General features: G+C 37.0%; 2 protein-coding genes and 1 long non-coding RNA gene across 17 annotated transcripts; 2 read left to right on the top strand and 1 right to left on the bottom strand.

Moving 5' to 3' along the window:
• The first annotated feature begins 588 nt into the window (after positions 1-588).
• On the top strand, positions 589-1925 carry LOC131019748 (expansin-A8-like). The gene is made up of 3 exons (XM_057948334.1): positions 589-789; positions 877-1189; positions 1409-1925. Exons 1-3 carry the CDS (start codon positions 666-668, stop codon positions 1713-1715), a joined length of 744 nt encoding a protein of 247 aa, XP_057804317.1. The 5' UTR covers positions 589-665; the 3' UTR covers positions 1716-1925.
• A 483-nt stretch (positions 1926-2408) lies between these two features.
• On the bottom strand, positions 2409-5376 carry LOC131019758 (uncharacterized). 14 transcript variants are annotated; one of them, XR_009100426.1, is made up of 5 exons: positions 5234-5376; positions 4465-4596; positions 4263-4312; positions 3306-3348; positions 2409-3218 (listed from the first exon to the last, which is right to left on the bottom strand). It is a non-coding gene; the product is annotated as an uncharacterized LOC131019758 (long non-coding RNA). The 14 variants fall into 14 exon arrangements; XR_009100424.1 differs by having other exon boundaries at positions 2409-3132; XR_009100425.1 differs by having other exon boundaries at positions 2409-2639; positions 2726-3218; positions 3306-4596.
• A 2203-nt stretch (positions 5377-7579) lies between these two features.
• LOC131019756 (myosin-7-like) lies at positions 7580-10957 on the top strand. Of its 2 annotated transcripts, XR_009100416.1 has the most exons (8): positions 7580-8129; positions 8726-8818; positions 8962-9110; positions 9305-9416; positions 9495-9515; positions 9624-9707; positions 10117-10338; positions 10743-10957. XR_009100416.1 is itself a non-coding variant. In XM_057948341.1 (6 exons), exons 2-6 carry the CDS (start codon positions 9064-9066, stop codon positions 10126-10128), a joined length of 276 nt encoding a protein of 91 aa, XP_057804324.1. In that variant the 5' UTR covers positions 7580-8129; positions 8726-9063; the 3' UTR covers positions 10129-10524. The 2 variants fall into 2 exon arrangements, 1 of the variants encoding a protein (XP_057804324.1); XM_057948341.1 differs by lacking the exon at positions 10743-10957 and having other exon boundaries at positions 8726-9110; positions 10117-10524.
• The last annotated feature ends 2084 nt before the right edge of the window (positions 10958-13041 follow it).

The following is a 13041-nucleotide window of genomic DNA, read 5'->3' as shown; positions in this document are numbered from 1 at the left end:
TTGAGCACCGTCAATGCCATTATTATCAACTAACAGCTTAAAAGGTCTTACAAGTTGCAGGGGCCTATTCAAGATGATTTCTTCTGCAATATATATAGAAATTGGATTAAATAAAATTTAATTTTATATATAAATTAAAAATTATATTCGATCGTGAAAATTTATGATAAATTCACCGTTTTAATTGCTGAGTGGCTCAAATTTCTTAAGAGGAAAAATCCATTTTTTTTAAGTTTATAACTTTTCACAAGAAATTTAATTATAACTCTTTTATTATTTTTCACAATAAATCCATAACTTCTCTTTGTTGCAGAAATTTTAAATCTGGTAAATATTACACGAAATATTCATTTTCCTATTAGTGTGTGTATATATATATATATATATATTCATTCAACATTATACTAATGAAATTGTAACATGTCTACATATATAGCTCGCATTAGTACTTATATTAATATTATTATTAATGAAGCAATTTATCCAACACAAACATTTTATCTCTATTTTTTTTCAACGAGACCAACCCTACATAGGGTCCCACTCCCACACCACCTACTACAACCAATTATAAATAGCAATGTCCCTCACCACACTAATATGTGAGCGGTTTCTTACTAAACGGTAGCCATAGCCGTGGCCTCCTCTCCCTCTCCACATCTAAAATGCCACTCACCACACTTGTCTCTCTCCTCCTCTCTCTCCTCCTCCCCCTCGGACTAGCCTACGGCGGCTGGCAGAATGCCCATGCAACATTTTACGGAGGCGCCGATGCCTCTGGCACCATGGGTCCGTATCTCCACCTATTTCAATCTCGTATTTTATTTAAATACGTGTATAACTAAGATGTTTGAAATACTTAACACAAATGTATAGGAGGGGCATGTGGGTACGGCAACTTGTACAGCCAAGGCTACGGTACGAGCACCGCAGCGCTAAGTACCACGCTGTTCAACAACGGGTTGAGCTGCGGCGCGTGCTACCAAATGCGGTGCAATGACGACCCGAAATGGTGCCACCCGGGCACCATCACCGTCACCGCCACCAACTTCTGCCCGCCCAACTTCGCCCTCGCCAGCGACAACGGCGGGTGGTGCAACCCGCCCCGCCAGCACTTCGACCTCGCCGAGCCAGCCTTTCTTAGGATCGCGCAGTATCGGGCCGGGATCGTCCCCGTGCTCTACAGAAGGTAATATACTGTTATATCTCGTATTTCACTATCACCGTATATTTATAAATTAGTATGATGTAGTTATCAAAAGTGTGACATGTGATTTTGCACCTTTTTTACTATACTAAGAGTAGAGATATATATCATATGTTGCATGTATTACATTATTTAATTATTAGACGTTCTAATTGAAAACGTGATTTATGATTGTATCATGTTCGTGTTCGTATACTGTAGAGTTCCGTGTTTGAAGAAGGGAGGAATGCGGTTCACAATCAACGGCCACTCGTTTTTCAATTTGGTGTTGGTGACAAATGTAGGTGGGGCAGGTGACGTGCACGCAGTGTGGATTAAGGGCGGCTCCCGCAGCGGATGGCAGCCCATGGCGAGAAATTGGGGGCAAAATTGGCAAAGCAACTCTAATCTCGACGGTCAGCCTCTCTCCTTCCGCGTCACCGACAGTGACGGCCGCACCCTCATCGCTAACGACGTTGTTCCGCGCGGCTGGCAATTCGGTCAAACCTTTGAGGGCCCACAATTCTGAATTTGAAAAGGAAAAGAAGCGCCCACTTTTATTACTTATATGCTATATTAATATTTAATACCTTTTTTTTATTTTTTTATTGGGAAGTTCTTGAATAATAACATAAAGAAAAGAATAGCATAACTGTATAATCCATTACTACAAATGTTACATGCCAATATGTAATCCATAAAAAGTTTATGTTGTATATATCATAAATCGTTTTCCTTTGTCATTTCATTGCAATAAAAAGAGAAATTATATCACTACTAGAAAAACGCTCATAGATAACGGATTTTTTCCGTTATCTATGACCCGAAAAACCGTTGTGTATACTACCGTTGTCTATGGTACGTATGATATACAACGGTTAAAAAACCGTTATGTATAGTAACATAGATAATGGTACGATGCTCATACATAACAGTACGCATCCGTTATCTATAAAGGTTATACATAACGTTTTTTCACCGTTATGTATTAAGATTTTACTGTTATGCATTAGAATTTTTTTATTTTTTATTTATCATAGTTAACAGTTTTTTGTACTTTTTATAACGGTATTAGCCGTTATCTTTGATAGAAATGCATTACGATTTTTTTGTATTTTTTATACTGTTATGTATTCCAACTATAATTAGCATATTTAATATTTTTTCTCGATTTTTATATTATTTATCTCAAGAAATAAATAAATAACTTTAAAACAACAAATGATAAAATCAACAATAACAATTTTATATATCATCCAAAATATTCATACATTACCATCCAAATGAACCAAGTATCAAGTATACATCATCATTGCATATTCGATTCAAAATTGAAAGTACCAACTATCTTAATTATAGCTAAAACGAAAATCTATCATACTATGGGTTCTAGCGCCAAATCCTCAAGAACTAGTTGCTCTTTCCTGAAATTCTTCTTCCTCATGAAAGTAATCTGCAATAGAGATTAGAAAGAGTGAAAAATGAAGAATGGCCGCTACCTTCAGAATTATTAAAGTGACAAACTAAAAAAATAGGCACCAAATAGGCAATCGTCTGAGGTAGCACATTACATAACTTAAAGTGCACCTGAGCCCTTCTTTTCTCTTCCATCTCTTCCTTGAGGGCTTCGTTACTGCACCTACCCAAGAAGTCGAACATGAGATCCGACATAACAAATAAGATAGACTACAAGCTGCAATTCTAACCAATCAAATATGGGGTCAACTGCAAAAATAGTTAAAACACTTCACATAAAAGATATATATTCAAGTATTATATTAATCAATATCTATTAGTCAAATAGAAGTTGCTTACCATGATTCGAACTCCTCATAGGATGAATATATATAAGGAAGAATAAAATTCAACAGTAGCTAGCAGAGCCTGCAAATGTCCAAGAATCCTGCTCAAGAATTCCCCAGAAGTAAAGATGACGAATGTAATTCCTGAAAAATAGTATGAAATGTCAAACCAAATTAATAAACAGACCTGATATTGTTTCCCAACTGGACAAAAATCTTTCCCAATAGTTCTGCACCAAAAATTTACATAATTGATTAAGATGAACTTAAGTAATGACAAGAGGAAGAGGAATATGAGATGGAACTGTAAGACTCACGATTTTCTAGCACCACTCGTTCCCATAACCTCTGTAGCTTTGCCTGTCCAATGTTGGTAGCATCATATAATTACTAAGATTATCAAAAATAGATGACTAATCAACTCACTGATTTCAATTATGTATACCTTTATTAGATGTCATCTGATATGATAAATGACTTGATCTTCCATATGTAAGAAAGAACATAATAACTCAAAACCAACAATAGGACAAGCATGATATTTCTTAAGTCAATCGGAAACTCCCAGCAACCTCAAATATTCTAGGACAAATATTTCTTAAGTAGGTTTTTGCTTGGTAAAATATGAGATCCTTGTTTTATTATTCTAGGCTTTAGAAGAATAGAGGAGTTCTAATATATGCAGTTGTATATTCAAGTCTTTGCAGATGATGGTTTTAGCAGTAGTGCTGGAGTATTGCCTTTTTTTCGCATTGGAAGATGCACTTTACTGTCTGTGCAAATTCAGAATATTTGTAGCATTCAATTCTGGTGCAGTTTTAATTGAAGTAAGCTAAGATGATTTGTAGTATAGCTATGGATTGAATGAAATGTCAAGTATAAATAAGTGAAACACCCTTTCAAGTTTTAATGCCAGTTAGAAGAATTTTTTAAAATTTAAAAGAATTTAACCATGTTCCCAGTATAAATATCTTTCTACACTTGGGCAATTTCTCATGTATCAAATGTCTTAAGAACAGTACATTTTCACGTAATTTTTTATACCATGATTATATTCCATACAAGTTTAGAGATTACAATTCCATATCATCTTCTAGATTGATGTCAACAAAGAATGGAAGTTAATTATATCCAGACAGTTACAATTCCACGCCAAAAAGTATTGATAAAACTGGACATCACAGAAAATGGGACCATAGTAAGAATAACCATAGTTTGTCACGCATAAAATAATATTAATAATGTCATCACATACTCTAAGGGACTGCTCTTACCTCAATATCAAATTCTAGTATCAGATAATTGATTGATGAAATTCATGTTCCTGAAAAACTAACACAAGAATAGATAGTATCTATATTTCTTCTTATATTTAAATGAATGATAATATCAAAACATAAACTCACAAGGTAAAGTAATACAAAACTGCAGGTGCCATATATCTTAACACAACTGCAACTGCAGATTGAAACTAACCTGCGAATCATGATGATTATAACCACTAAACTGGGGAGCAACTTTCCCCTTAAATACACGAGGTGCAATTCGAGTTCGACCAAAAGACCAGATTTTCCTCAACAATTCACCAAATGCGAGTGCAAGCTCTTCCTGCAAGATGAGAATAGTCAGAACACTTGCTGAACAAAATTGAGTACAGAAATCTTACACTGAAAAAGAAACAGAACAATTACACGCATTCCCAAAGGATTTTGATTGTTGATCTCATTCTATATAACCCACTTTAATAAGCTCCACTTTAATCACTTTTTTTTTTCTTTTAATTAAACACTGAAGAAAACTGAATCTTGATAGCAAAAAACACATACAAACAGAAGAAGCAGTAGAACACCATATGAAATTATTCACATCAATTCCCAAGATGGCATCATCAACGAGAAATTATTTCGAAATTTAGAGATTAAATTAAAAATAGATAAGTGGTGATGGTTTAGCAGATAATAGCTCATCAAAACATCATTTGAGTTGAAAAGCTAAGCATTTTTCACAACATTTAACAATAAAAGTAAAACCAAAAATTAAAAATAAAATTAGTGAAAACCAAATCCGAAAGTAAAGAGAATGAGGGGATGGCGGAGCAAGATGGAGGGAGAGAGAGGAGAGCAGAGGCGGCGGCAACCGGCGGCGCTGCATGCGCCGCCGCGAACATGAGAGATGGAGATCGACAGGGAGAGCGGAGAGAGGGAGAGAGAAATAGATCTTGAGAGAGAGAGAAAAAAGGTGTTACTTGAGGCACGGAGCAGCTGTGCGAGGCGGCGGCAGTGGCGGGACTCGCAAGAGGGGCAAAATTCGGAGAGGAAAGGGAGGCTGAAAACCCTAGAAATTGGGGATTTTGTTCTTGGGGAAGAAATAGGGCACAAAAGGGAAGGAGAGGAGTGTTATTGAATGGTGTAGAAATGTGGACAGAACAACGACGTGAATGTAGGAAGCGAGGCAAGAGTTAGACTCTTTCTCCGTAAGACAAAATTGCCCCGCACAGTACACACGGTTCGATGGCAAATGTCCCCAAGATACAACGGTTTGAATGAGCACGAGACCTTCTACTAGGAACTCGAACTTCCAGCGAACTACAGAATACTCGGGACTTGAGTATGAACTAGAAGAGAGAATGAGTAAAATTAATTATCTGAATAATTTTGGTGTGTCTAATCTCATTCTGCAGGGGGGTATTTATAGGAGAAGGAAGGGTGCGATGAAGAGGTGTCAGCCAGGAGGTGGCTGTTCGAACCAACCAATGGTCCGAACCATCGCACTGGTTCGGTCAAAGGGGTGCGAGCCAACCACCCCCACCTCACCAGTCTGATCCAACCGCTGCCACGTCAGCAACCTCATCCACCCAAATTCCTTATCCGTCACGCGGTGCCACGTCACCGAGCCACCGTTTAGTTTGTCAAAACTAAAGGCTCCTCAAAGCTCCTCGCGACGACGCGAAAGAGCGAAGTGCAAAGTGCGCCTACAAAGCGCCCATTGCGACAAGTGCACGTGCTCGGCCTCGGCCTCGGCCTCGGAAGGTGCTTCGCACCTTCCTCGTAGGAATTTGAGTTTTAGCCTTAAAAGGCTAAGTCAAAACCCACTTGGGTGCACCATATGGTCCACCATAGAGAAGCACACTTGATTGTTCCTTTATGGTGGAAAGCACTTTATAAATAGCTTTCAACTTCTTTATTTTTCCAATGTGGGATGACACTCCACATTTCCATTTTCAATGGCTATCTTTTGGCATTTAATTACTAATTCAATTCTTAATAGATTTGAACAAGTAAATATACCAAATTAATCTACTCAAAATGTAGATTCCAAATATGCCATTTAATTCCATTAATTACAAAGTAATTATGGACTAATTAAGCCATTTATTCCAACAATCCCCCACATGAATGATGATTAATGCAAATGCAAAAAACTAAGTCCCGACGATCCATTATTGCATTAGGATAGGTAGTTGTTAGCTTTGAACCTTCCTTAGTGTAATGCCATCGGATTTACTCGTTGCTCGGTGAACATGATGTCTTGAACCAGTCAACTTTTGTGTAAACCTAGTCAACAACATACACACAATAATAGATCTAATATCTTTCGTTCTCACGTTGTGTCCATTTCGGCCTTGGACCATTTCTTGGATTCACAAGTGTTGTTGATAATTTGAAGCGGCCCCACTTCTTCACTTGTATAGGTGATCTCCTATAAAGAGTATCCTGCCATACTCCACCTAATAAGACTATAGGAATCATTAAAAGCTTTTGATGGCTTACCCTTTACCACAAGCTGCAGGCTTTGCACTTGAGCAGCTATGAGAATGGATTTTGAAAGTTTCAAGTGCTCAACTTGAACTTCCATAATTTAGTTGTCTCATTGAACCATGTTCTTGGGATCTCCAGTCATCATGGTTGAGTTACCACTATGAAAGTTCTTAACGTGTGGATTTTAATCCCATTCCCCTTACTGCGTTATACAATTGATCACGATTAATACCTTTAGTAAACGGATCCGCAATATTGTCTTTTGACTTTACATAGTCAATGCACATTATTCCTGTAGTGATCAATTGTCTAACGGTATTATGTCTTCGACGAATGTGTCGAGATTTACCGTTATACAAACTATTCTTTGCTCTCCCTATGGCAGCCATGCTCACTACTACAAAAATGCACATACATAACGCTTCATACATAACGGTTTTTTTTAAAAACCGTTATGTATGAGCGCATTTTTGGAAAAGATAACGGTTTTCACAAAAAACCGTTATCTATGTAATGTTGTCCATGGAAATAGATAACGGTTTAGGTTAATCCGTTATGTTTATGCGTTATCTATTAGTTTCATACATAACGGTACTATAAAACCGTTAAGCCGACCGTTATCTATGAGCATATTTTAAAACGGTTTATTAAACCGTTATGCATCATTGCTTTAAAAACTGTTATGTGTAAAAAAAATTAAATTTTTTTAAAACTTATATTATATTATCTGAAACTCATGTTTCTCTCAAATCCCTCCCAATCAAGCTCTCCTAAAAATTTACACAGAAAATTATCTCCCCCTTCTCTTTCAAGCTGAGCGGAGCAGCTAGGGCTCCGCCGCCGCGGTCGCCGAAGTTCCGGGGAGGAGCGCCGGCCTCGCCCGCTTTAATTTCTCCGCCTGAAACCCTAGGGCCCAGATCTAAACTCCACCCTCTTCGACCTAAAATTCTAACTTCCTTCCAAATCGTCTGCTCTCCACCCCGTCAAATTGTCTCTCTCAAACCAGTGAAGAAAACGCAAGAGAAAATCCTAACTTTCTTCCAAATCGGAATCCTCACTGCAGCGGTTGATGCCTCCGCCGACGAGCAGTTGTTGCTTCCGATTCTGGCGCCGCATCTACTTTCTCGGACCCTCTCTCTCGATTCACCTCTCTCAATCAAAGAAATCAACTGAAACAGGAAAGGGAAGGAAGCCCTAATTTCGCCACCCCTGTCATCTGCTATCCCTAGGCGCCGCTACTGCACCGCCTGCCACGTCGCGCCGCCCTTCTTGTCTGCTAACCCTAGCTACGGCGAGCAGCGCCACCTGCTCATCGCCGCCCCTCTCGTCTGCTTACCCTAGCCACCGCGACCAGCGCCGCCTACTCGTCGCGCCCCTGTCATTGTATGTACAATTTTCTATTTTTGCACATTAGTTTGTTCGATTTTGTGTTTGATTGCATTGACAAAGTAAATATCTCGTTGTTGTAGGACATGGAATGTGGGTTGAGGTTAATTGTTGCCTCTAATTCATGGATTTTGCACTGAGTTTATTTTGTTTTATTTTAGATTTGCTATCTATTTAGAAGAGATTTAGTGTTTCTAAGTTTAGTTTTGCTTCTCGCTCCATTGCTATCATCAGAGGTTATCAATTCTAGCTCTTCCCCTTCTACCCAAGGACAACCACAAATTGACACTTTCTTTCACTCTGCAGAGGAACAAATACAACATGGTAGTAGTTGTCTACTAGAAAACTGACTCACATTTTTATGCTTTTTAGATTCTGTTTAAAGTGAGCTCTGTTTTCCTATTGCAGATTGATTCCATTTGCATCTTACTCCATTTTGTTGCTTTGAGTAAATCCTATTTCAGATTGATTCCATTTGCATCTTACTCCATTTTGTTGCTTTGAGTAAATCCTATTTCAGATTGATTCCATTTGCATCTTCCTCCAGTTGATTCCATTTCTATAGCGATTTCTTATTTTTCCCCTATTATCAGGAGTATGTGGCAGAAGACCGTGAAGCTAACAAGGATGTGTCTGAACTTGATCCCAGCCATGTGACCGAGCTAAGATGCTAGGCCTCTATTGAGGTTAGTACAAATTCACTTGCATTTTTCATGAGCATCAGCATCATGTATGGAAATTAACAGCTGAAAATGAAAAGCTGAAGGTAACATTTGAGGTCTGCTTTAACTATCTCTTGGTGAAATATATGTTTCGTAACTCATGATAGGCTGTGGCGAATCCTGAATGGTTGGTTCAGAGTTTAGTGAGTTCTCTGGAAAAGAAAGTAGATGAAGGAGAGAAGAAGTATGAAGAGTCGAACAAGCTAGCTATGGAGGCAGAGACAAAGATAATTAAGCTGAAGACCGAAATGCAGAGGTTGATATATAACTTTTTTTCTACTCTTGAATCAGTTATCGGACAATTAGCTCATTATTTCCATGTAGTTTATTCTTTTTAAGTCCTTAGAAGAGATAATATTGGTTCTTTCTCACAGGTGAAAAAAATTAATGAAATCAATAGATTGTGTTTATTTGGCCTCATGGTATATTCATTAATCTTCTATCTTTTAGGCTTGAAGAGAAAATTTCTGACATGGAGACAGCAGATCAGGTTCTCCGTCGACAGGCTTTAATGAATAATCCTTCAGGGAAACTATCTGGGCATTTACCTTCAACTACTCATGTTAGTATTTCAGCTCAATTGTACTTAGGATCTGTCTCAGCATTTGGTTCTTATTCATTTTCTCCTCTTGATATACAGGAAGGGGAGAATGGTCATCAAGTAAGTGCAATTTAAAATGGCGGTTCGATGCTTATTCTGGTGCTTTATTAACCAACTAAAAAATTACGTTCTTTACCATTCTGATTGTGCTTGTAAGCTGTTATGCAGGAACTTTTGAGTGCAGCACCAAGTAAAAGATTTGGTACTGAATCAGATAGCGCATTGAGGAAATCTACCATTGAAAGGCAACGTGTGAGTTATTCTATGAAAGCTTTAAGTTAAGCATATTTTTCTACTAGTGCCTTCTTTGAAACTGATCCATCATGAACTAGAAAGGACTAAACTAAGACCTCCATATTTTATTCAACCTTCAAGTGGGGCTCTTCTTTCCAGTGAAGGATAAGTAACTAATCATAATATCTGCTAAATATTTTCTTGACTATTGTTTTTGCTTTTCTTGTATGACTTCTACCTAAAAAAAATCTTTTGGCAGTAAAGTCTATACCGGTTGAAGCAATATATAGTCTAGTTGATTGTCTTAATAGAAATAATATTTGTTGTATCCTTACTTTGATAATTGTTGCTCTATGTTTGAATTCATCTTCTCTTTCTCAAAGCATAGCTGACTACCAGCTTTTAATAAGCTCACTCGTCATTGCAGGGAAAAGCTTAACTCCATGAATTTGATGCTTTATATGGCACCGATTGCTGTTGTAGTTTGGCTGTGTTTGTAATGGAACCTGATATATTTAACTTAGTTGTCGCACTTGGAAAGGAACATAAATTCATGTGGATTCTTCTTTTCGTTAATTCAACAGTGGATTATGAAGCGAACTTGTGCAATTTCCTGGTGACTAAGCATACAAGTGCTCTAACACTCCAGGTTCGTCTCCCTCGACCAAATTGTGTGTAGGGTAGATAGTATGTAATATGTTTATCTCAGGGGCATTTACTTTTTAGTATTAAGAATATAGTATATGATTGTGTATTTGAAAGATAATACGAGTGATGTGATAACATTAGACCAGTTTAATAAAAATTGCCAACTTATATGGAACTCACATCACTGTCATATTTGCTTATTCCTATTGAGTTCTTGCATCAATTTTGGGTACTTTTAGTGTTTAGTAATATTTCCTAAAAAATGTGAAATGGAGAAGTTTTTAGTGCTTGGTAACTTGATAGGTTTTGTCCATTTTACCAATCACTTTGATATGCTTTTTAAGTGTTTATCATGATGCTCTATATTGTGATTCTTGGTTGGCTCTTTGTATGATTTTGTGGCAGGTTTGTGGTGGATTAAATGAGTCGTACGTTGAGCTGAAGAGTCTTGTGAATTCACAAGAAAAGTTGTACCATATGGCTAGCTAGTTGCATATTTAATATGTTTAGTATTTTTGTAAGGCATAATAGTATAGATAGAACAGTTGTTGAATTTTGACTATATTCAAATCTTGTATGAATTCTTTTTTATGATAATAATATAAAATTAAATATTTTGGATGATATATAATATTATTATTGTTGGTTTTATCATTTATACTGTTATGTATAAATTAATAGATAACGGAGAAATAGAAATCTAATTACGGTAAAAAACGTTATACATAACGGATTACCAAACGTTATTAATATCAAAAAACCGTTATGTATAGGTGTGTACATAACAGTGAATATTAAACTTTCATGACGATTTGAAACGTTATGTATAATACTATAGATAACGGATATAATCCGTTACTTATATATAAACAATCGTTATGTATAATAGAATAGATAACGGATATAATACTATAGATAACGGATATAATCCGTTATGTATAATAGAATAGATAACGCTTAAATCTCCGTTATGTATGAAATCCACATACATTACACCATTATATATTACGGATGTTTTCGCACATAGATAACGGATAAAATCCGTTATCTATGAGCGAATCTGGCGTAGTGGCTATCGCAATGTATCATAACAGGAGGCAAAGGTTTTTCCCAACATGGGATATCTTCTAAGAAGTTTCTTAACCATTCGGCTTCTTCGCCGGCTTTGTCTAAAGCAATAAATTCCGATTCCATTGTAGATCGGGCTATACATGTTTGCTTAGAAGATTTCCATGATATTGCTCCTCCACCAATGGTAAATACAAACCCACTTGTGGATTTAGAGTCTTTAGTGTCGGATATCCAATTGGCATCACAATACCCTTTCAAAACAGCGGGATATCTCGAATAGTGTATACTATGAGATATTGTGTGTTTTAAGTATCTCAACACTCTTATTAATGCGGTCCAATGATCCTTTCCAGGATTACTTGTAAACCGACTCAATTTGCTAATAGAATATGCTATGTCCGGCCTTGTACAATTTGATAAGTACATTAGGCTTCCAATAATTCTAGCATAGTCCGATTGTGATACGGGTTCTCCTCGATTTTTGGCTAAGTGTATACTTAAGTCAACAGGTGTTTTAGCCGGAGGCAGATCAAAAGCTTTGAATTTCTTAAGTACATTCTCAACATAGTGAGATTGTGATAAGACTATTCCCTCGGGTGTTCTAAGGATTTTAATTCCTAGAATCACGTCAGCTAATCCCATATCTTTCATGTCAAAGTTTCTCTTTAACATCTCCTTGGTTTCTATGAATATTTTATTGTTGCTGCCCATAATTAGCATATCATCAACGTAGAGACAAACAATGACAAAATTGTCGGATGTTCCTTTAATGTATACACATTTATCACATTCATTGATTTTGAATCCGTTTGCCATCATTGCTTGGTCAAATTTCTCATGCCACTGTTTGGGAGCTTGTTTGAGTCCATACAAAGACTTTACAAGTTTACAAACTTTCTTTTCTTGACCGGGAATCACAAACCCTTCGGGTTGTTCCATATATATCTAATCTTCTAAATCTCCATTTAGAAATGCTGTTTTTACATCCATTTGGTGTATCTCAAGATTATATAATGCTGCTATAGCAAGTAGCATTCTAATGGATGTAATTCTAGTGACTGGTGAGTATGTATCAAAGTAATCATACCCTTCCTTTTGTTTGTAGCCTTTAACTACCAAACGTGCTTTATACTTATCAATAGATCCATCGGCTTTATATTTCTTCTTAAGAATCCACTTGCAACCCAAAGGTTTGTTTCCCGGAGGAAGATCAACAATAAGCCAAGTGTGATTGGATAAGATTGACTCGATTTCACTATTGATAGCTTCACGCCATAGATCGGCATCAGGACCAGACAATGCTTCCTTGATTGTCTTTGGTTCGTCTTCTAAAGTATAAACTACGAAATCCGGACCAAAGGTTTTCGCAGTTTTTGTTCGCTTTCCGCGTCTTGGTTGCGGTGTTAGTTCACGTGTTGGTCCGTTATCCTTAAGCGAAATTTCATCATAAGTTCTCTTTTTCGAACTTATATCATTCTTCTCTTTCTTGGGGAATATTTTTTCAAAGAATATGGCATTTCTTGATTCTATAATCATTCCCTCATTCATATCGGGTACTTCCGATTTGTGTACCAAGAATCGGTACGCACTACTATTGTTTGCATATCCAATGAAGATGCAATCAACAGTTTTT

Source organism: Salvia miltiorrhiza, chromosome 4 (genome assembly GCF_028751815.1).
Source record: "Salvia miltiorrhiza cultivar Shanhuang (shh) chromosome 4, IMPLAD_Smil_shh, whole genome shotgun sequence".
Lineage (NCBI taxonomy): Eukaryota > Viridiplantae > Streptophyta > Magnoliopsida > Lamiales > Lamiaceae > Salvia > Salvia miltiorrhiza.
Note: the sequence above shows the minus strand (reverse complement) of the source record. Positions and strands in the feature narration are given on the sequence as shown.

What these genes read in the sequence shown, in the direction of transcription:
- LOC131019748 (XM_057948334.1), top strand. Translation starts at nt 666, where the DNA reads ATGCCACTCACCACACTTGTCTCTCTCCTCCTCTCTCTCCTCCTCCCC. An exon ending in CGATGCCTCTGGCACCATGG is followed by an intron (nt 790 to 876) that starts GTCCGTATCTCC and finishes ACAAATGTATAG; the next exon opens with GAGGGGCATGTGGGTACGGC. An exon ending in GTCCCCGTGCTCTACAGAAG is followed by an intron (nt 1,190 to 1,408) that starts GTAATATACTGT and finishes CGTATACTGTAG; the next exon opens with AGTTCCGTGTTTGAAGAAGG.
- LOC131019756 (XM_057948341.1), top strand. Translation starts at nt 9,064, where the DNA reads ATGGAGGCAGAGACAAAGATAATTAAGCTGAAGACCGAAATGCAGAG. An exon ending in CTGAAGACCGAAATGCAGAG is followed by an intron (nt 9,111 to 9,304) that starts GTTGATATATAA and finishes TCTATCTTTTAG; the next exon opens with GCTTGAAGAGAAAATTTCTG. An exon ending in ATTTACCTTCAACTACTCAT is followed by an intron (nt 9,417 to 9,494) that starts GTTAGTATTTCA and finishes CTTGATATACAG; the next exon opens with GAAGGGGAGAATGGTCATCA.